This window comes from Podarcis tiliguerta (assembly GCF_965153285.1).
Source record: "Podarcis tiliguerta genome assembly, chromosome: 12".
Classification (NCBI taxonomy): Eukaryota; Metazoa; Chordata; class Lepidosauria; order Squamata; family Lacertidae; genus Podarcis; species Podarcis tiliguerta.
In genome coordinates, this window is record NC_139545.1 from 35,816,322 (window position 1) to 35,837,691 (window position 21,370).

Here is a 21,370-nt window from a genome sequence, read left to right on the forward strand (position 1 = left end):
GGGAGTTGAATCACATTTCTATTCATCTCACCAGGTGGGGAAGACGGTGACCAAGTGACCTGTGTCACTAAATTTGCTAATTGTTGGTAAATTTGCATCTAGAAATGGAAATTAGCACAGGCACTCTTTTCCCTGCACATTTGTGTCCTCACATGTCCTCTTTTTTTGGTGAAACGTTGTGGCGTATTTCCTCTTTCTTCAGTGATGAATATGTGGCCACACTAACCACAAGTCATGTGCCCTGAAAACCAGACATCTCAAGACTTCTTGCACCAACCTGAGATGGCATTGTAGCTAGCAAAATAAGCTCTGGGGCATATGATTTTTAAGGGTGCCTGAAATCCTTAGTAAGCACTCAAATACCCAGAGAAGTGAAATACCCCAGGGACATAGACACACAGAGTACTCTCAATGACATCACTAGGTTGTGGGTTGTTTTTTGTTTTTAAAGAAAACACCTATGCACTGCTGCCCATTCCAATATAAACCAAGCGACATCACTCTTCACTTCATATTCAGCTTATAGGCATAGAGTAACACACGTGTTAATCATATATGACAGACACAAGGCTTCCATGTTATTTCCAAACAGAGAATGCATAATATGTGACGTTTTCCTAAGGCAGCAGAATTAGAAGCTATTCACTTTGCTTGCAATTAGTAAACTGTTCAGCTATAAACATAACTAGCTTTTTTTATTATTATTAAAAAAAAAACTATTTTAAAACAAATGTTTTCAAAATGTGGACTACTGTCTTCAGCTCTGCTTCGTTCAGGGCTCATCCACACAGGAGTTTAATGCAGATTTGAAGGTGCATTTGTCTTAATCCCCACCCCACCCCCCAGCACTGCCCGAATGCCATGCTTCTTATCTAACTGGCAGTCTGCACTTCCTCAGCATTAAATTTGGATTTTCCCTGTTCAGGGTAAACCTGATAAAGGAAGTAAATCCAATATAAAGCTACATGTTACCGAACTCTGGATTGCAATGAAGTGCATTGTGTGTTGGTACATTAAAAAACCTGTCTTTAAAAAAACAACTTTAATTTTTTTATTTTAAATATATATGTCTACGTGCACAGCTAAATAAATAGCTGCACACATGCCCACAACAGACTTTAGGTTTCCAGAACTCGTGGAGTGGGGAAGTACTAATTGAGGGGAAGGAAGAACAACACTCAGCACATGCAACTCATCAAGCAACGCTCAGTAATGTGGTAGGGAAAGTTCAAGGCAGATTCCAGAGATATACAATTGAAAGGGCTCTCATGTGGGCAATGGCACACAAACGCACACACGGGAAAACTGACTCCCATCTGCATTAATGCCCTAGTGTTGCGGGCACACTCTTACTTGTCTTCACGCATCTTACCCGGCTGCCGGGACTCCCAATGAACTGTAAACCCTCGTGCATTCATCATGTGGTCAGAGTAGAGCCAGAAATACAAAGAGTTATGGTTGCTGAAAAGCTCTTCTGGGGGAGAAGACCCACAATATTTCCCCAGCATGTTTGCTGAAGCCGACTCTCCATCGTGAATCTGGAGAAAGCCTGACCTGCAGCTGATACTCTCCTCCAGCTGGAAGACTGGAAATGTGATCCGCAGGATCTAGCAGGAAAGAACAGAGAGATTCATTTAATTTGCTTGTTTTTTCTATCCGTGGACTATGAGAGCCTCGGCTGAAGGATGATTAGATATTGTTTATACAGTTACACTGTGCAGATTAGATAGCACACCTGTCCACACAGTCATATGTTTGCCAGAACATCTGGAGGTGCTCTATATAATTTCCTGACAAACCCCAGAGCAGGCAGAAGGATTAGCCATTGCTAAAGGTCAAAGGAAGAGATAAAGAGGTGGATATACACAGAAGTTGACTAGGGAATCTAATACCAGATGCTCCAAACTATTTTGGTAACCTGATAGCTATTCTGGATTTCATATGATCCCATTTCAACAGGGACACTGAATTCCTCCCAGAAGCTTGGGAGTCCCCAGACTGAACATTCCCCACCCCCATCCCTGCTTTGAATTTCCCAAAGACAGGACTGGTCAGGTCTCAGGCTTGCAGAATCTACATTGATTTATACTAGAACTCCAGGAGACATGAACCAGACCCAGGTGAAAAAGAAAGACCCTCAGAATAAAGCCAAGAAATAACAGAACAGAACTGGGATGCCATCTTCACAAACATCTGCTTCTGGCTCCCCCACTGCCCCAGTTTTCTTCATAATTTGGGGTGGGGTAGTCTTTTTGCTGCTGCCATTGTTAAACAACAAAGAGTCAGGAATCCTTGCCAATCTACTTCCATCCAAAGATCTACGTTCTGGACTCCCTTGACCTAAGATTTTTTGCTGTTGTGCCCTTTCACCCCCAGGTTGTGCAGCTCTTACCTTGTCGTTTGTAGTCCGAACCACCCAGGTGCAGCTGACCGGCTGATTATATTGCTCAGTGTGATTAAGGTAGCTGAATGAGCCCGACAGGCCTGAAAGTGACCCACCGCACGCTGCAGTTATGGAAAAGAGTAAGTAAGTTAATATCAGCAGTTCCTTGAAGGAAATGAGAAATACCTATCAGGATGCCTAAAAGATAATCTCACCTCTTACCCAGCCCTCTGCAGGAGAAGTCTTCCTGTAGATATCAGGTCCCTTCTGCACAATGAAGAAATTGGGCCTTTGGTGTGGTGGCACCTGACCTTTGGAATTCCCTCCACTTACATACCAGACAGGTGACATATCTATTGCCTCTTTGGTGCCTATTGAAGACCTTCCTTTCTCAACAAGCTCTCTTCAGCAGATTAAAATACAGTATTTGGCCCCCATCTGCACTTCCAGGCACAATTCAAAGTGTTGGTGATGACCTTTAAAGCCCTAAACAGCCTCAGTCCAGTATACCTGAAGGAGCGTCTCTACCCCCATCACTCAGCCCGGACACTGAGGTCCAGCTCCGAGGGCCTTCTGGAGGTTCCCTCACTGTGAGAAGTAAAGTTACAGGGAACCAGGCAGAGGGCCTTCTCGGTAGTGGTGCCTGCCCTGTGGAATACCCTCCCATCAGATATCAAAGAAATAAACAACTAGCTGACTTTTAGAAGACAACTGAAGGCAGTCCTGTTTAGAGGAGTTTTTACTGTTTGATGTTTTATCGTGTTTTTAGTATTCTGTTGGGAGCTGCCCAGAGTTGTTGTTGTTGTTGTTGTTGTTGTTGTTATACATTTAAAGTAGTATTATACCATTTTAAACGGTCGTGGCTTCCCCAAAAGAATCCTGGGAGCCAAAGTTCTTTAAGGGTGCTGAGAGTTGTTAGGAGATGCTTATTCCCTTCACAGAACTACCATTCCCAGAGTTTCCTGGGAAGAGATATTGATTGTTAAACCACTGTGAGAGTTGTAGCTCAGTGAAAAGATCAAGGATCACCTAGCAGTTCTCAGTACCCTTGTGGTCAAGCAGGGATGCAGAGATACACTGTACAGTCTGAAAGCTGCTCAGGACAAGAAGCTAGGTCCAGGTAAGCAGCTTTAAGGACTAGTTGGAATTCTGTTTCCCATTGATCACTGCTAAGCTGACAGCTGCAATGCTACCCTCTGACCACCTGCAGTGGGTGGAGCTATAGCGCATCAAAGAACAGGCAACAGCTTCCTTCTTCAGACAAACTGCCACAATGGCACAGATCACAAGGCACCCACATCCTGCTGCTAGAGCCTGCCATTTAGGATCTCTGAGTGCCTTATGACATTCATTTATGGTGCACTTACCTTGTTGGGGTGTCTGGCATTGAGGTCCAGTCCAACTGCTTGTACATTCACAAGAGTAGCCATTCACCGCATCGGTGCAACTTCCTCCATGCTGGCAAGGGTTGCTGGAGCACTCGTCAACATTTTCTGTACAATTGGCACCCGTCCAGCCAGGATGACACTCACAGTTGTAGCCAGAGACTGTAGTCTGCAGACATGAAACCAAACAAAAGAGAAACCAAACACATATGAGTCTACTACTACCATAACCATATGAGTCTACTACTACCATCGTATGCTTTTAACATAGCAATGAACACTTACAACACACACTCCATTTAGACAAGGGTTTTGCGTTTGGCAGATAGTGCTCAGTGCAACACATCCACTGGGGCCGTAGCCACTCCCAGTGTATCCAGGCGGGCAGATACAACTAGGCAAAAGGCCTGCAAAATAGAAGAAGAGGCAAAATAATCAAAGCTATGAATGTCATCATAATTTGATATTAATCATATTGAACATCCCTGTTTCAAAGGGCTGCTTTATCAGCAGCAAAATCTTCAAACGATCCATTGTAGTTGGTTTTTTTAAGTTGTGACTTACAAATAATTTAAGATGCAGCCCTCTGATTTAAGTCAGTTTACTTAAACTAGCCTGGTTTGAAACTCATACACTCAAGAGAAATGGCAATGCCTGTAACCAACAATTTAAGCAACAGAGTAAAATAAAAGCCCTATTTTTTAAACAACAACAACAACCTTGATGTAGGCAATATTTTCTGGCTGTTTAGTCAAGCAAAAGCTGTTATCAGGATTAAGCGCGTAGTGATGTTTGGGGAAAATCCATTTCAATTATTAGGCTAAATATAATGGCTTGTTTACTCAATCCTTTTTTACAGGGATTAGCCCGAGTTAAAAATCTGATTCAGTTACAAAGCACTGAAATTCCTGATGTGCCGGATTAGAGTGTCTGTGCTTGTTAATTTTCTGTAGTATTGGGGGAGTTCAGAGGGCATCATAGCCCTGCCCCCTACATGTTGGTGAAGCCCCCAGTGCCCGGCATCCATGCCAGGGAGAGGAGGAAGGAGTCAGAAGATTGAAGTGGGGAGCTGACAGGCACTCAGCTCCCCGTAGTGATTGGTCCCTTAACCTGAGAGCGGTCTCCTCTCATCCAACAGTGTGCTCATGAACAATGCATTATGGATAGAGATTTGCATAAAATGTACATGTATTAGTAGTAGCAGCAGCAGTATTTAAATTTCTACCCCATCCTTCCAAAAGAACTCAAGGCAATAAATACCAAAGTGGTGAAACAATACTATAAAAAAATAGAATAAAAACATATTTAAGAACAATTAAAAACTTCCAATATATTTAAAGGCATCAAGCACTTTTAGATATCATCCTCATGTATAAATGATAATAAAGTTAGCTCTAGGACAGCATACTGAGAAGGCACATAGTTCTCCCCACTCTGGGGAGACGAATTGTAGTTCTGTTTAAATTATACCCATTATTTCTCAGTTTTAAATAGAAATACCATTTGTCTCACCAGAGCCAGGAGTTCAAAGCTGCAAGGTTTGTTTCACCCTCTTGCCTTTTATCTTCACAACAAGCCTTTGAAGCAGGTTCAGCAGAAGCAGAATGGGTGTGTGTGAGAGAGAGAGCACATACACACCATACTTTTAAAGCACAGGGTTTCCCCAAAAGAATCCCGGGACCTGTAGTTTTACCCCTCGCAGAGGTATAATTCACAGGACCCTTAACAAACTACAGTCCCCACAATTATTTTGGGGAAAACTAGCGCTTTAAACTGCCTCAGCCCAGTATACCTGAAGGAGCGTCTCCACTCCCATCATTCTGCCCGGACACTGAGGTCCAGCGCTGAGGGCCTTCTGGAGGTTACCTCACTGCGAGAAGTGAGTTTACATGGAACCAGGCAGAGGGCCTTCTTGGTGGTGGCACCCGCCCTGTGGAATATCCTCCCTCAGATGTCAAGGAAATAAACAACTATCTGACTTCCAGAAGACATCTGAAGGCAGCCCTGTTTAGGGGAGTTTTTAATGTTTGATGTTTTATTGTGTTTTTAATATTCTGTTGACAGCTGCCCAGATGGGTGGAGTATAAGTAAATTTATTATTATTATTATTATTATTATTATTATTATTATTATGTGACCAGTGACAGGCCCGAGACCAATGCACTTCATGAGGATGGTGGTGATTTAGCAACAGCATTACCTGATATACTGGTACATGCAGCGAGTGGATGACAACCTCCGTTGTTTACTGAGCAAATATTAACCTGGGTGCACACTTTCCCATCTCCTTCATAGCCTGGTTTGAATAAAACAGCAATTTTATCAAGTTGCGGTGTCATATGATAGCAAACATGTGTTTATACTGTCGAGCCGTTGAAAAGATGACAAAGAACAGTGACAAATGAAGCCAGAGGCAAATTTTCCCCCAGTTTCATCATCCAAGGAAGGCTTGTTCGGGTCTCCTTGACATTAGCACAAAGCCTGTCTATTTTAATATAGCTTATAAATCAGCAGGAAGTTGGGCGATCCAAGTCTCATGAGCTGGACGCAATCATCGGCCTTTGCACTTGGTTCTGCAGCAACTTCCCTAGATCTCTGCCATGTGACGGGTTCCTGTAACAGCCCCAGATGCAACGGGGCTGGAGTGGTTGGTGCAAGCCAGATGTGAGCTGGCATCCCTGTGGAGCTAGGCTCCATTAAACTTCCCCAGAAACAAATCACTCAAAGGGGAGGGGAGGGAATGATAGGCTTACTTCCCACAGACTGCCATGTTCAGTTTCTAGTTCTCATATCTTCCTGTCTTAAGCTTGGTTCTCCAGATTTCCTCCTCAGTTGGCAATTAAAAAAAACAACAAGTCCCCCTCAAAATCCACCAGCATTTTAATGCTAATTTATCCTAAAACACATGTGTTTGTAGGGAATGTTTGCCTAAAACACACATTTTAGCAAAGCAATTTCCCTTAATAGAATGCATTTTGTATGTTACTTTTCACTGACGTATGTGTGTTTATGCACACTCTACTGCAATATATATGGGACGCGGGTGGCGCTGTGGGTAAAAGCCTCAGCGCCTAGGGCTGGCCGATCGAAAGGTCGCGGTTCGAATCCCCGCAGCGGGGTGCGCTCCCGTTGTTCGGTCCCAGCGCCTGCCAACCTAGCAGTTCGAAAGCACCCCCGGGGGCAAGTAGATAAATAGGGACCGCTTACTAGCGGGAAGGTAAACGGCTTTCTGTGTGCGGCTCTGGCTCGCCAGAGCAGCGATGTCACGCTGGCCACGTGACCCGGAAGTGTCTCCGGACAGCGCTGGCCCCCGGCCTCTTGAGTGAGATGGGCGCACAACCCTAGAGTCTGTCAAGACTGGCCCGTACGGGCAGGGGTACCTTTACCTTTACTTTACTGCAATATATGCCTTTTTGTACGCATTGCTTGGCTGGAAAACTCAGGAGAACATATCAAGGGGACAGGGAACGTTGCGCTTTGTAGATCTGGAAAAAGCAGGGGGGTGGACACCCCCCCATACACAACACAAGCTTAGCAGGTAAGAGGGAACTGGAAATGGCAGCAGCAGAGTACATGTTTCATAGTGTCACGAAACTCCAGGGTACGAAAAGAACCTTAATAGCCACTTCACCTATCCTTGCTGGATCCTCTAGCAATGCATGATCATCCACATTACAGTGTGTGTCACAGGCAGAAAGCAAACATGAGGTGCCTTCATACCATTTCCTGGACCGTGTGCAAACAGAATCAAAGTGCTTCACATTTGTTGGATAAGCCAATGTGTGATAATGTGTGATTTGTTGGATAAGCCAGTGTGGTGTAGTGGTTAAGAGCAATGGACTCGTAATCTGGTGAACCGGTTTCGCTTCTCCGCTCCTCCACATGCACCTGCTGGGTGACCTAAGGCCAGTCACACTTCTCTGAAGTCTCTCAGCCCCACTCACCTCACAGAGTGTTTGTTGTGGGGGAAGAAGGGGAAGGAGATTGTTAGCCGCTTTGAGACTCCTCAGGGAAGTGATAAAGCGGGATATCAAATCCAAAAAATAAAAAATGCATTTTTTTCTCAGCTGTACAACTGAATGCAATGGGAATTGCAGCCTAAAATGCTCTCAGGAGACTCAGAGATGTCCACTGCTTTCAAGTAAGGAAGGAAATTCACAGAGTTTCCTACCCAACCTGAACAGGGATAAAAGCCCTTTACAGTCTCAAAGACTGTGATCGGTTTTGCTCTGCATCACAATGGAATTTGCCTTCTTTGATATAATCCCTATAAAACCTCACAGTCTCATAATAAATGACATTATTACAACCAGGTGAAGAAAACTATTGAACCTTTCCATTCATAATGTTTTGTCTTTCTGAAGATAGCTGAAAGAGGGCAGGTTCCTAAAGAACAGTTTTGACTAATTTGCCAGATATTATAGAGTAGGTACAGCAGCATCAAAGTCTACAAAACAGGAAAGCTGAAACTGATTGAGAAATACAGAGGACGTCCATTGTTTACCTGGCGGGCAATAGCCGCAATGGAAGGAGCCCATGGTGTTGATGCACCGAACCATTGGGGCAGTTGAACAGCCTCCATTATCTATCTCGCATTCGTTAATATCTTGGCAGGTGTAGCCGTTTCCTTGCCAACCTATGGAAACAGAAAGCTGCATGATATGGCTGGCCACTGTGATGGAGCAGATGGGCTCCTGGCCTGATGCAGCAAGACTCTTTTTATTCCCTTACTCACCTGATGGACAAGGACCGCAGGAGTAAGAGCCTGGCTTGTTTTGGCACTGTACAGGAGGATCCAGAGAGCAGGGCGGTTTAGGGAGGCTACACTCATCAATGTCTGCAGTGCAGGCAGGACTCCCTGGCGGCGCCATCCAGCCAGCATCACAGATGCAGCTGTACTTGGGCTGCCAAGTTAAAACAGGGCAATCATGAACATGCCAGTGTAAATGCCACAAGAGGAACTGCTCCTAATAAACCTTTTGCACTATTGCTAATTTCAAGCCAGGCTTGCAGCTGCGTGGTGATTTGCCTTTACAGAGCCCCATTTCAATTATGGTCTGTGTTCTTTCCCCAAGCTTGCTCTCCTCTACTAGCAGCAGTAAAAGGGAACCTGTAATTTAATCATAATAAGCCAGAGAATGACCAGTAATCATGAAATCAGCCTAAATATAATTAAATTCAGAGAGCACAACCTGCTAGTGTATCATAAGACTGATACAAACATAACCATCTGCAAATAAACTTAGCTGCTCTGTCTTTGGAATACTGTGGGTTGTTATGCTTTGGGGGAAATTCAAAAAGGTTATTCATTCACTGACGAAATGCATTTAAAGCTAGTATAGTCTGAACCAAAGCAATTCAAACTCCAAAACAAGGGCCAAGGGTGCCAGCAGGATTTTCTGGCCCCAGTACTCTGTGGATGTGGCTTTCCAACCCACTTGAAAAAAGGCCACAGATTTGCATCAAATTTGCATGTTTTGCATTATATGCTGATTTGTGTACTCTCTTGCAGGTGCACTAAACTAGGACCCAATAATAAATCAATGGCCACACACATAATAAAATGCCTGGCAGGCAGAATGTAAACAGCTAAAGGTTTTGCCATAATTGCATTTCCATACAGTAGTACCTCGGGTTACGAACTTAATTCATTCTGGAGGTCTGTTCTTAACCTGAAACTGTTCTTAACCTGTGGTACCACTTTAGCTAATGGGGCCTCCCGCTGCCGCCGCGCTGCTCCCACGTGATTTCTGTTCTCATCCTGAAGCAAAGTTCTTAACCCGAGGTACTATTTCTGGGTTAGCCAAGTCTGTAACCTGAAGCGCCTGTAACCTGAAGCGTCTATAACCCGCAGTACCACTGTACTAGAAAAGGCTTAACCTATTGAATTTTTGCCTCCCACGTAGCTGCTAAAAGCACAAGGATACTGCTTTTACACAATGCTTACATGAGACCAAAGCTTAGGTTTCACTCCTAAACCCACTTACCTTGGAGTAATCTCCATTAAACACAAAAGACTTACTTCTGAGTAGACATAAATGCCACTGAACTGCAGTTTAACTATAGAGTGACTTCTTAGTGGTCCTTGGCTCCTGCCCATGCTGAAGTCTTTTTGTAATGTTTTCACATTTTGCATTTGCTATTTAGGGATGGGGGCAGTTCTTTAACTCTCACTTGTACTTATTATGTAGTAATATGTGCAGAAAATTGCCTTTGGAGATTGGTGATCTCAAAAAAAAACCCACCCTAGGAAAGATGCATCCTGGTTGCTAGGGAAAAGGAAGGACAAACTGCAGATTCCAAGGACTAGAAAACAAAACAGAAAAGTGCACTAAAAGGGAACAGAAAGCAACAGTATTTTAGGACCCCAGGAATTCCTGTTGCCTGATGTCCAAACACCTGTCACAGCTCTAACTCAGTGGATAAAAAAGTGGGAGCAGCCAGGCTCGTTCATCTCACAGAAATTGTTCAGGAGGCTACATAACTTTCTTTCTAGGTGGGCAAGATCGGCTCTCTTTGCTTACCTGACCAGGTTGCTCCCTGTTTCCATCAACACAGAGCCCATGCCCACAGAGAGCTGGAGATCTCCCTTGGCAGTCATCAAATTTTGACACGCAGTGAGGTCCATAAGTTTCTGGTGTACAGGTGCAGCTTTCAGAGGAAGAATGAAAGAACATTGTAACACCCTTCCATGTGTCTAAAGTCTGTCCTTCATCTGTCAAACATTAACCGGTTTCATGCTATGAGTTATGATGTCTTAATTTCTACACTTTTATCTGATCTGCAGCATCTCCTGCAAGTTCCAAAGACCTAAGGAGCCCATTCCACAGTAACAGAGCAGGGCATTCAGTGTGACAGCCTCTCTTCTGGGGAAGAGCTTTCCTGTTGAGATATGACAGGTGCCCTCTGGAAACAAATGAAGACGTTCCAACAGGTGATCCCAACAAGATAAATGGGCCTCTACCATGGGTGCCTTTAAAAAAAAAAAAAAGACATCTGCTAATTTTTGTGTTGATTTAGAATAGGTTTTAGCTGTTTTATGGTACATTGCCTTGAGATGTGTGTGTAGAGTACAAGAATTAACAGTAAGAATGTCATGCTTTTTTAAAGTGTCCTGAAAGATGAAGAAATTTATGAGTCATCAGAGTATTCTACGTGATTTCCTTGATTTGCATCAAAGTTTTTCCTGTACTTTGTAACATCTAGTTAACTTGGCTAGTGTTTGGATCTAGAGCCTGCCTTGCTTCTATTAACCTGAAGCCATTCCTTCCATTTCCAGTGTTTCAACTGTAAGTGGTATTCCTTTTGTAGCCAGAAAAAGCAACACACACACACACATTAGACGGAGCTATCAGCAGGTTTGGGGTGACTCCAAGGTCTGCAGAAGCACACAAATTCTATAGGGGGAAAGAGCTAAGGGGAGAAGCTCCTCAAAATAGTCCAATGAGGACTGAGCATACTCAATGCCTACAGAATGCTGAAGGTGGGGATGAAAAACTGAGAGGGGTAGATAGAAAAGAATGGCTGGAATCCTGAACAGCAGCAATCCTCAATGCAACATTTGGTTGCAGGTCCACATGTCATACAGAGAAAAAAATAAAGAGTAGACAGGCAATCAGGGGATGAGCTATCTTGAGAAACATCATGCAACTCTGCTTGGTTGCTAAATAACAACACCACCTGTCTCCCTCTTGGTTAGTCAACTTTAACAATAACAACAGAATTAACCCTTAAGTTACACAGAGAATGATCTCTGCTGTTGCACTCCCAACAAACTGCAAACAGGCAAAACACTGTGCCAAATTGAATAAGAGTAAAACAGTTGTAATCTCCTCCCTGGTCTGGGAGCCAGTACCATCACATGTTTGCACTAAGACATGATTTGGCTTAGCGTTCCATGCAAACAAGGTCGCTATATAAAGCAAATGGAGCTTTTTAACTATACATTCACAGTTACATTTCATTGTTCGTGTAACTGTATATGCACAGATTCCTGTTTCACTGGTAGCCAGAAGTCCAGATTATTAACTTTTCAGAGTGCTCCACGTTCCATTAGCTGGTTGACTTGATACATTAAAAGCAAGCAAAGCTAGGTTACTGAGCCCAGCCTCCAGTGAAGTGGTACTGATTAACTCAGATTTCAAAGCTTTAATGCTTGACTACCCCCTTCCCAACTGTAATAAAGCAATCTTTTAACAGATTGTTGATTTCAGACAGTGGGACTTATTTCCTGGAAAAACGTGTTTAGAATCAGAGCGCTAGACTCTGTAAGCACAAAGCATCTTCCAGCCTTCTGCCAATCTGGGGAAGATAAAACAAATTGCACGGTTTAGAAGAAAAAGAACATTTGGTTGGCACTTCACAAAAGTGACCACAAGTCTCAGTGATTAGTCACGCAGACTTCAAAACACCAAGTCCTGCACTGATAGAACTCCCTGAGGTGGTATAAAATGATATTATATTTTATCTATTTGAATAAGATATTAATTTATTACTACCATCATGCTGTCCAGATCAAAGCTTTAGAAACCAGAATGTTCAAAAAGATCAGTTCCATAACAATCTCAACAGAGCAATGAATGAAGGAATTGTTGGTCACTGTTTTCCATTTCTGGTCATTAGTTTTTTCTGAAACATTGCTTTGAATTGAAATGTGACCCAGTTAAGAAAATGCCAGATAGAAAGCAAGAATAACATTTTCTTAACTAGGACGATGAGCTCTTTGATATCATCCCTATGTACTTTTTGGTGGACAAAACATTTTAAGGGTGTCACCACTGCCATCATTCTGCCCGGACACTGAGGTCCAGCGCTGAGGGCCTTTTGGGGGTTCCATTACTGCGAGAAGCGAAGTTACAGGGAACTAGGCAGAGGGCCTTCTCGGTAGTGGTGCCCGCCCTGTGGAACACCCTCCCACCAGATGTCAAGGAAAAAACAACTACCAGTCTTTCAGGAGACATCTGAAGGCAGCCCTGTTTAGGGAAGCTTTTAATATCTGAAGGACTACTGTATTTTAATATTTTGTTGGAAGCTTCCCAGAGTGGCTGGGGAAACCCAGCCACGTGGGTGGGGTATAAATAATAAATGATGATGATGATCTCATTTATTTTCAAATAGGGCATTTCATGTGTTGAATCTGATGAAACAGGCTGTACTCCAGGTGAACAAATGAAGCTGACATACTAGGTAAAAGGTAAAAGTAAAGGATCTCTGGATGGTTAAGTGCTGTTGCAGGAGGAAATGGGATGTTCCAGTTTTTCTGGGACACTTGGAAGTCATTCAAGTTGGTAGCCATCATTTCTTGCTGTGGAACCAAATTCCAGGATTTATCTATGTGCTGTGTGAAGTGCTTTCCTTCTCTACCCACCCACCTTCTCCGTCTCTCACACATGGTGGAACAGGAGGCAATTCTCAGAGGGTCTGATTGGCAAGCAAGAGAGAACTCACAGTGTCCAGAGTGAGATGGGTGACACTTCAGGAAGGTTCTTGTTTTTAATCTTATGTGTGCACAGACAAAGAAGTGGACTAAAGAATAATCAAATCAAAATCAAGAGTTGCCCTGAACTAATTTGTGTAAAAGCTTGCAAGCTTTCCAAAGCACAAGGAATGCCAAGCAAATATTTGCAGAGGAAGGGATTTTGTGTGTGTTGTTATTCCAAAACCAAAATGCTTTGCAGAGAACTCTGGCCTGCAGTCCCATTACACTGAGAAAGCTTTGTCAGGAAATTATGGGTGTTTTTACCAGCTAGCCATTTTTTAAGGAGCAGGACCTTAAAACAAGCCTAACCTAGGAGGGCTGCATGAAATGTCAGCATGGGAAGGGCCAGAGGTAAAAGGGGGTGGAGCAATGAACTTAAAATGTGAACAGTAGGCTAGTTTTGCACACACACACACACACACACACACACACACATATACACACACCCTCCCTATCCTACTCCAGGCAAGCAATATGTATAATCAGAGTTCAAATATATATTCCAGCCAGGAAAAAACCTGTAGTATATTTGCTCTCTTGGCTTACCATACTGGGAATTGCTGAATCAGCTCTCAGGCAGTGTGTAGTTTAGGTTTAGTTCTTCATCGCAAGCAACAACCTGCAGCATGGTTTGTTCCCTCCATAAACTGTTTTATATTGAAAAGAGTTGTTATGAATTCCCTGAGTGGCCTCTTCTTTGTGATACTTTTTTAAACCGCTCAAGGACGGGACTGACTCCAGCTACAAAAGCTGCTGCTAAAGGTGGGCAGCAGCAGCGGGCTGTTGATATGTCTTCCCATTAATCATTGGTCCTTTCCACACTTTTTCTGTGCGTTTCTTGCTCATTTTCTTAACCACAAAAGTCTGCTTTTGTTGTTTTAGAAGTGGATTCGTTGCGACAGACCATTGTTTAATCCGCTTTTGTTGCACAAGCCTAAATTTCCAGTATCCACTTGAATTCCTCCTGCAAATTGTGGCGATCTAGAGGCACTCTTCATTGTTGTATCTTGCATGTTCGTAGCACTCAGCAAAACTATAACGGACATCCTCCTAAGGACATTAGCAGGAGTTACTTACCTGTAACTACCTGGGGTATTTACACATGTTGCCCCATTCTGGCAGCCTAGAGGTGTCCCAGCATAAATCTGACATTCATTAACATCGGCAGAGCAGAATGGCCCCTGAAAACAGAGCGAAATTGAGCTTATTTCCTGATTAAAACAGACACACAATGGGGTCCACAGAGCCGATGTGATGATATAGAATTTCAAAAGATTGTAACGCAGCATCTGGTTGGCTTGCGGCAATACTGCCCTTCACAAACACTAAAACAAAACTCAGTTGTTCAGATCTCCCCTGCTTGTCCATGGAAATATAGCATGCTTTTATTTAATTTAAAGCATGGGGCCATTATAGTAGAAGCATGGAGCTTCTCCTTGGGGAGTGAAATCATGCACCATTAGCCCTCCAGCTCCTGATGCCAAATATGCAAAGGAGCACATGCTCTGCTCAAGCGGTTAATCTTTAGAGATCCATTTGTGTGCTGCCATAAACACAATACATCCTACTAATACAAGAGGTTCAGTTAAGCATCCATACTTGCCTCCCCCCTTCCTCTGCATGAATAAAATTTTAATTTTGGAACTTGCAAAACCCATGAATAAGATGATCAATGTTTAAATGAAAACCATTTCCACCTATGGTGCATTCCTCATCTGACAGCAACACAGCACGGAAAAAATGAAAAGGGTCTCTCTCTCTCTCTCTCTCTCTCTCTCTCTCTCTCTCTCTCTCTCTGTGTGTGTGTTTGTGTATTATTATTTCTAATGGATTTGTCCTGTCTTTGCTTTCTTTGCTTTCCTCTCTTTACTTTTGTTGTTCTTGTCCTTTCCTTTCTTTTTCTGATAATTCTGACTTCATCTTTTCTAGATATTATTTCGTTGTATTGTAAAACTTTAATAAAAAAATCTACAAAAAGAAATAAAAAATACAGTAAATATTAAAAAGTATTGGACTGAATCACACATTAATGCTTCAGTAGGATTGTGTTATTGCAAATTTTAATGATGGGTGTTTATATTTTGATTTTGTGTAAGTGGTTTGTTTTTATTTTTTTTACTTTGTAAATGGCTTATTCATCCAGCAAGGCTCTTCTTCTTGTGTACTAAGTTGCTTAGCCAAAACATTGGCTCAGCTAACTCAGTACAGTGGTACCTCAGGTTAAGAACTTAATTCGTTCTGGAGGTCCGTTCTTAACCTGAAACTGTTCTTAACCTGAGGTACCACTTTAGCTAATGGGGCCTCCTGCTGCCGCCACACCACCACTGCACAATTTCTGTTCTCATCCTGAAGCAAAGTTCTTAACCCGAGGTACTATTTCTGGGTTAGCGGGGTCTGTAACCGGAAGCGTCTGTAACCCGAGGTACCACTGTACACTCACTGACGCTGGTTTTCCAGGGGTTCAGATGGAGAACATTCACAGCCCTTACCTGGCGATGCTAGGGATTGAATGTGTGGCCTTCTGCAGATGCCCTATCACTGAACTACAGCCCTTCCCCTAATCGATAACACCATGTTTATATCCCTACATGATTCTGTAAGCAATGCATTGATTGGGTCCTTTGCAGATGATGGCAGTAGCAGTGATTGAACCTTACATATTGCATCAATAGGAAGTTGTTGAGCGACTACCTTACCCGCCAGTTGTTGGGGCAAAGACAGAAGAAGGCATCTAGCAAATCAATGCAGGTTCCAGAATTCTGGCAGGGATTGCTGCTACAGGCTTTTCTCAGGATGGTCTGGCACAAAACAAGGGCAAAAATAAACCCAGTCAGTTAGTGTTTATGACTTCATTGGCACAGTCTTTCTTAAATAACCTTCATAGTGTGTAGAGGACTTGGCTCTGTTTAGGTGCTCGCAAACAGCCAATTCAGAGAATAAACTTAATGGGTGCATAGCAAAAGCTCTCCTTTTGCTTTGTCAATAGAAAACCTACAGTATTTCTCAGAAATAAGCATTAAAGTTTATTTACGAGGGCTGTCTGCTGACCCCAGCTGAACCCTGGATGCCTACATGAATTGGGCTGATTTGGGTCAACCAGGGATTCAGCCACAGGGTTGAGCCAGCCCTGGAACACCTGGTATCAGATCAGATCTACTCGGAGTGATCCAGGACTTTCAAAAGGGAGGCAGGAGGGTAGCAAGCAGAGGGGAGAAGGAGGTCCACACAACTATCCTGGATTGTGCCCTGCATCGGATTAGGGTATGCACACAGCCCTGATATCTTCATTCCATCAACAACCTTTTGGGTTGTGTTTTTTTTTTTAAGATACATTCATGCGTCACCCAGGATTGAGCACGATTTATCTTCTCGCCGCACTACTAAGATTTCTGACTACAGAACACTTTGTTTTCTTCCATAAAAGTACTCACCTGCTCAAGGCTTTGAAGTCTGCCTTCGATATTCACAATCTACAACAGAAATATAAAGAGAAACATTTGGGAATAATAGCTAGACATTCCTGGAATAATAGCTAGGCATTATAATCAAGCATAATGGGCAGGCTAAGAAGAAAGGGTGGAATTTCAAAGAGAATATATTTTCAGTACTGTTGTGTTCTCCACCACAAGCCGTGAAGAAGGTCCCTGGGCAGGGCTCTCCAGATCTGGTTTCATTGGATGAGATTCATGGCACCTTCATAGCATCTGCTTTATTTGCAAAACAGCCCATAATCCTACAAGACAGCAGACCCATTGTCCCACATCAGAACCCCAGAGAGATCTTGTACCCTCAAGGTGCCAAGAGTAGGCTCGCAGATCTTTCTCTTCCAAAAAGCTTTTCACACCCACCCACACCCCTCTTCTCCAAGCTCTGATGAAGAATCATCACCTTCCAAGCACTCAGGAAAATGTCAGGCAAAAACATTCCTCTTTACCCAGGCCTATGTCTATTTAATAATCTATGGCCTGTGAAAGTGTGTTATGGGGGGACTGCTATTATTATGATTGTTTTATTATTAGGCTGTCTGTCTGTATGCTTTTTACTATGCTTTTATAATGTTTTTCTTGTTGATGTTTTGTGTTTCTTTCTTTTTTTAGAAATTTTGATTGGAAATTTTATTTACAACATAACATAAACCCCCCACCCCCCAATACAGAAATCTACCCTCATTAAACGTGAACATAACATATAATAAGCATAACATACAACAGTTCAAACAACCAAATAAAAGACTTCCTTTATCCTGTATCTGGCCTCCTTATTTACTTCTTATGAATAATAATTATTAAGATTGTTCTAATTATAACTTAAATAACTTAAATATCCACAAAGTCTCCTGCAGACATTAATCAAAACAAATCCATGTATGTATTTTAGGGCACTGTTTTGTGAAGTATTCTCTGCATTTTCCCCATGCTTTTTGAAACTCTTGCCTGTTAATCTAGCCATTCAGTATACTCTAACAGTTTGTCTTGCCATTCCTTTTTTTGATGTTTTGTGTTTCTAATGTTGTAGACCGCCCTGAGATCTTTCCATAAAGGGAAGTATAGAAATTGAATAAATAATAATATAAGAAGCAGGAAATTATCAAACTAAACAGAAATTATTGTCAAATTAAAAGGAAAATACTTCCAAACATACTTCCAGTAACGTGATATGAAGTAGCTGACATTAAAGCTTAAAAGAACATTCTCCTTCAGTTTACAAAACATCGTTTCATTTTTGTTAGTCAGTAGCAATCATGGACTCCCATTCCTTGATTCCCAAGACTGTTACACTCCGTGGTTCTTTGGCATGTACCCTAAATCAGTGATTAGTGAAAGAAACCTTTTTGTCTCTAGTCATTATTTTAGTCTATTTCACAAAGTTATGTAAAACTCTGTAAAAAAAAAGACCAACAAACTCTTATAATTGCTTCTGAATAAGTTCTTAGTCTATGAAATGTTTTCCGAAAACCTACAGCCAAAGCCACTTACATCAAGAATGAATTGACCATTGAATGTTTTCAAAAACAAGCCTAAAGAGATTGAAATGCTCTAATTCAGAATTTTATGTTTCTGCTCCCGCTATCTATATAGAGATACAGTTTTGTATATTGAATACAGAGCATTTTAAAAAACGAAAAACATGATACAGAACTGTGCTTGTGTGATCTTCTAAACTTGAAGCAAAAACTCCAGACCACAGGATTGTGGGTTAAGCATTAAAGTACACATTTTATATTTTCATATTGATGAAGGTGTTTTATATATATATATATATATATATATGCAGGTTTTGGTGTCCTCGGGTGTCTTCCCGTGTAAAAGTTGGGGTGTCTAGGCGACGTTTCGACGAGGTCTCACTCGTCATCTTCAGGCTGGTGCTTTCGGCTTCTTGTTACTGGAACAGAGCAGGATCTCAGTGTTTGAGTTCCTATAAATACTGTTGAGGAGGTGTGGTGTATAGCCTCCAATGTTCTGGGTAGAGAGGAGGTTCCCAGGCTAGTGTGCCTTTTCTTCTTTTGTTCCTTAATTACTTGAGGGATATCTTGAGTGATTTCTTGAGTGATTTCCTGAATCCCACTTAGGTGGGTCATTAGGTGTGGATTAGTTGCTAAAGCCTTGTGGATTAGTTGCTGGCACAGGCCACAAAACCACAGCTCGCCCCTATACACGAAGCCAAGCCAGAGCACAACCAAGTGCAGTACAGCCATCTTCTCAGAAAAACTCTTCACAAAGTTCAAGAGTTCAAGACACGAAGGCTTTAGCAACTAATCCACACCTAATGACCCACCTAAGTGGGATTCAGGAAATCACTCAAGAAATCACTCAAGATATCCCTCAAGTAATTAAGGAACAAAAGAAGAAAAGGCACACTAGCCTGGGAACCTCCTCTCTACCCAGAACATTGGAGGCTATACACCACACCTCCTCAACAGTATTTATAGGAACTCAAACACTGAGATCCTGCTCTGTTCCAGTAACAAGAAGCCGAAAGCACCAGCCTGAAGATGACGAGTGAGACCTCGTCGAAACGTCGCCTAGACACCCCAACTTTTACACGGGAAGACACCCGAGGACACCAAAACCTGCATTCCTGTACCCGTGAAAATCTACGAAAGCATATATATATATATATATATATATATATGGTTACATAGCATTCAATGCTGCAAATGAACCTAATGATTAATCCAAAAATAGCAAGATGGGGGACCAATCCCTCTGGTCTATGTACAGAAGTTGAACAGACTGGAAGCTGAATCCTATTTCAACAGTGGTGATGGCAGCATATCCCAACCACAACAGGCTCACTTGAGGGGTGCAGGCACTGGCAGAGGAAGAGGGGAGCGGAGGGAGCGCACCACCCCTGGCAGCGCAATCCCGGTGGGGTGCTATCGTGGCTGCCCCCCCGCCCGCGCTGGGCACCACGCCCCTGCGGGTGGTGTGCCATGCCCCCAGGGCGCACACTACACCCCTGCAGGCACCACACCACACCCCCAGGACACGTGCCATGCCACTGCAGGCTGTGCACCATCCCCCAGGGCACACACCATGCTCCCCACGCCACCGCCTACTCTCTGCCCCCCCCCCCCCCCGTGCCAGAACACGAAGCTCTGCCACTGGATGCAGGACAGACCACATGGTGCACACAGCCCAACCCACTGAATGTATGTGTGCAGACACCATGGCCTACTTTGCTTGAGAGCCAAACTTGCTTACATCCACGGTGATTGGCTGGTTTCCAACCTCCACTTCCCCTGTCCGCCTTGCTTGGACTCTGAGAAAGGTATCCTTCTTAGAGCCAGACATTTGGGATGGGCTGGCACAGAAAACGTAGTTTGCCAGGGCAACTAAAAAGCCTTTTCTTCAAAACCATAGTTGAAAAAAATAAATAAAAATAAAGCTGATTCTATATATCTAAGTTTTAGCATAATCTTTCTAGCCACAGCAGCAAATCACAGTGGTGGTACTAATACTTCTCCCACCCCCCTGTTCCAAATGCCCAGCTCAGACAGGTGCCTGTTCTGGACCCAGAAGTGGTGGCGAAACCATTGGTTCTGCTGCCATCACAACAGCGAAGAATATGGGTGGTGGTCAACTAAGTCTTAGAGTAGACTCGTTAAAATTAATGAAGATAACAGGCTCATGTTCATTAATTTCAGAGGGTCTCTTCTAAGTAAAACCTAGCTGAAAACTACCTTACACTTCTTCTTTTTTAAGAAAAAATGAAGAGGGGGGTCAGAGGAGAAGGAGAAGGGGCAGCAAGGGAGGAGGGGAACTGGGGCGCAACTGCCACAGAGGTATTGGTGGTGCATTTGGGGAGGGGGTCAGCTGCACAGAGGCATCAGCAGCACTCTGCTGATGATCGCCTGACGTCTAGCACCAGTCCTGAATGGACAAGAAAGCATCACAGCAATGACTCAGCAGAATAGTGAAGATGATTCTTTCTTCACTTATTCCATCATTATCTTAATCGTTATGCTTTGCCTTTGACGCTCCATGGACAGGGCTGACCGAAGAGATTTTCCTGCCTGTGCCTCTCTTTCCCCTACTAGGGCTGCCACTTTAATAATCTTGTTGCACCAGTCAGACACCTAGTTCCAAAATTTGCTGTTTGCACAGTCCCCTCTGTAGCAGATCGATTCATTCTGCTGCATTGCAGGAACCACCTCCTTGTGTGTGTTTTTTTTTAAAGGCACAAGACAGTAGAAATTGAACAGCTGCAGTGGTCCTTAATTTCAACAGGAAAAAGTTGAGTAACTTTCTCCCATTAAAATCAGCAGGATTTACAATAGCTTTAGTGCAGAATTATGCACCACCTGAACAAAGCGTGTCATGGGATTTTACATTTGGATCTGCACTGTCAACTTCCATCTGTCTAGCTAAAACTTGTGATTTGCCTGGAAAGCAAGCAAATTTCAGTGCTGGGTGTATGATTAATAATGATATAAGAAACGGGGGTTTTATTTTCAAATTCAACCAGCTCTGGTAACTCTTTGCTAGAAGTTCTTGCACACATTATGTGCTGTTTTTAACGAAAACAACACTCCAAACTAGGCTTGCATGAGTGATTGTGGCAGTAGGTTGGTAAAAAGCATGGAGCTGGAGAGAAAAAAATCCATAGAAATAGGATTTGGCT

General features: G+C 43.0%; 1 protein-coding gene across 1 annotated transcript in view; it reads right to left on the reverse strand.

Moving 5' to 3' along the window:
• CUBN (cubilin) overlaps positions 1-21,370 on the reverse strand; it is a 134,775-nt gene that overhangs the window by 109,877 nt on the left and 3,528 nt on the right. The window contains exons 4-14 of the mRNA XM_083405700.1: positions 16,678-16,716; positions 15,943-16,044; positions 14,324-14,427; positions 10,293-10,419; positions 8,504-8,672; positions 8,273-8,404; positions 5,969-6,064; positions 4,054-4,175; positions 3,751-3,937; positions 2,393-2,505; positions 1,373-1,607 (exon numbers count right to left, since the gene is read on the reverse strand). Coding sequence (XP_083261826.1) covers positions 1,373-1,607; positions 2,393-2,505; positions 3,751-3,937; positions 4,054-4,175; positions 5,969-6,064; positions 8,273-8,404; positions 8,504-8,672; positions 10,293-10,419; positions 14,324-14,427; positions 15,943-16,044; positions 16,678-16,716 — 1,426 coding nt within the window. The remainder of the gene's footprint in view (positions 1-1,372; positions 1,608-2,392; positions 2,506-3,750; positions 3,938-4,053; positions 4,176-5,968; positions 6,065-8,272; positions 8,405-8,503; positions 8,673-10,292; positions 10,420-14,323; positions 14,428-15,942; positions 16,045-16,677; positions 16,717-21,370) is intronic.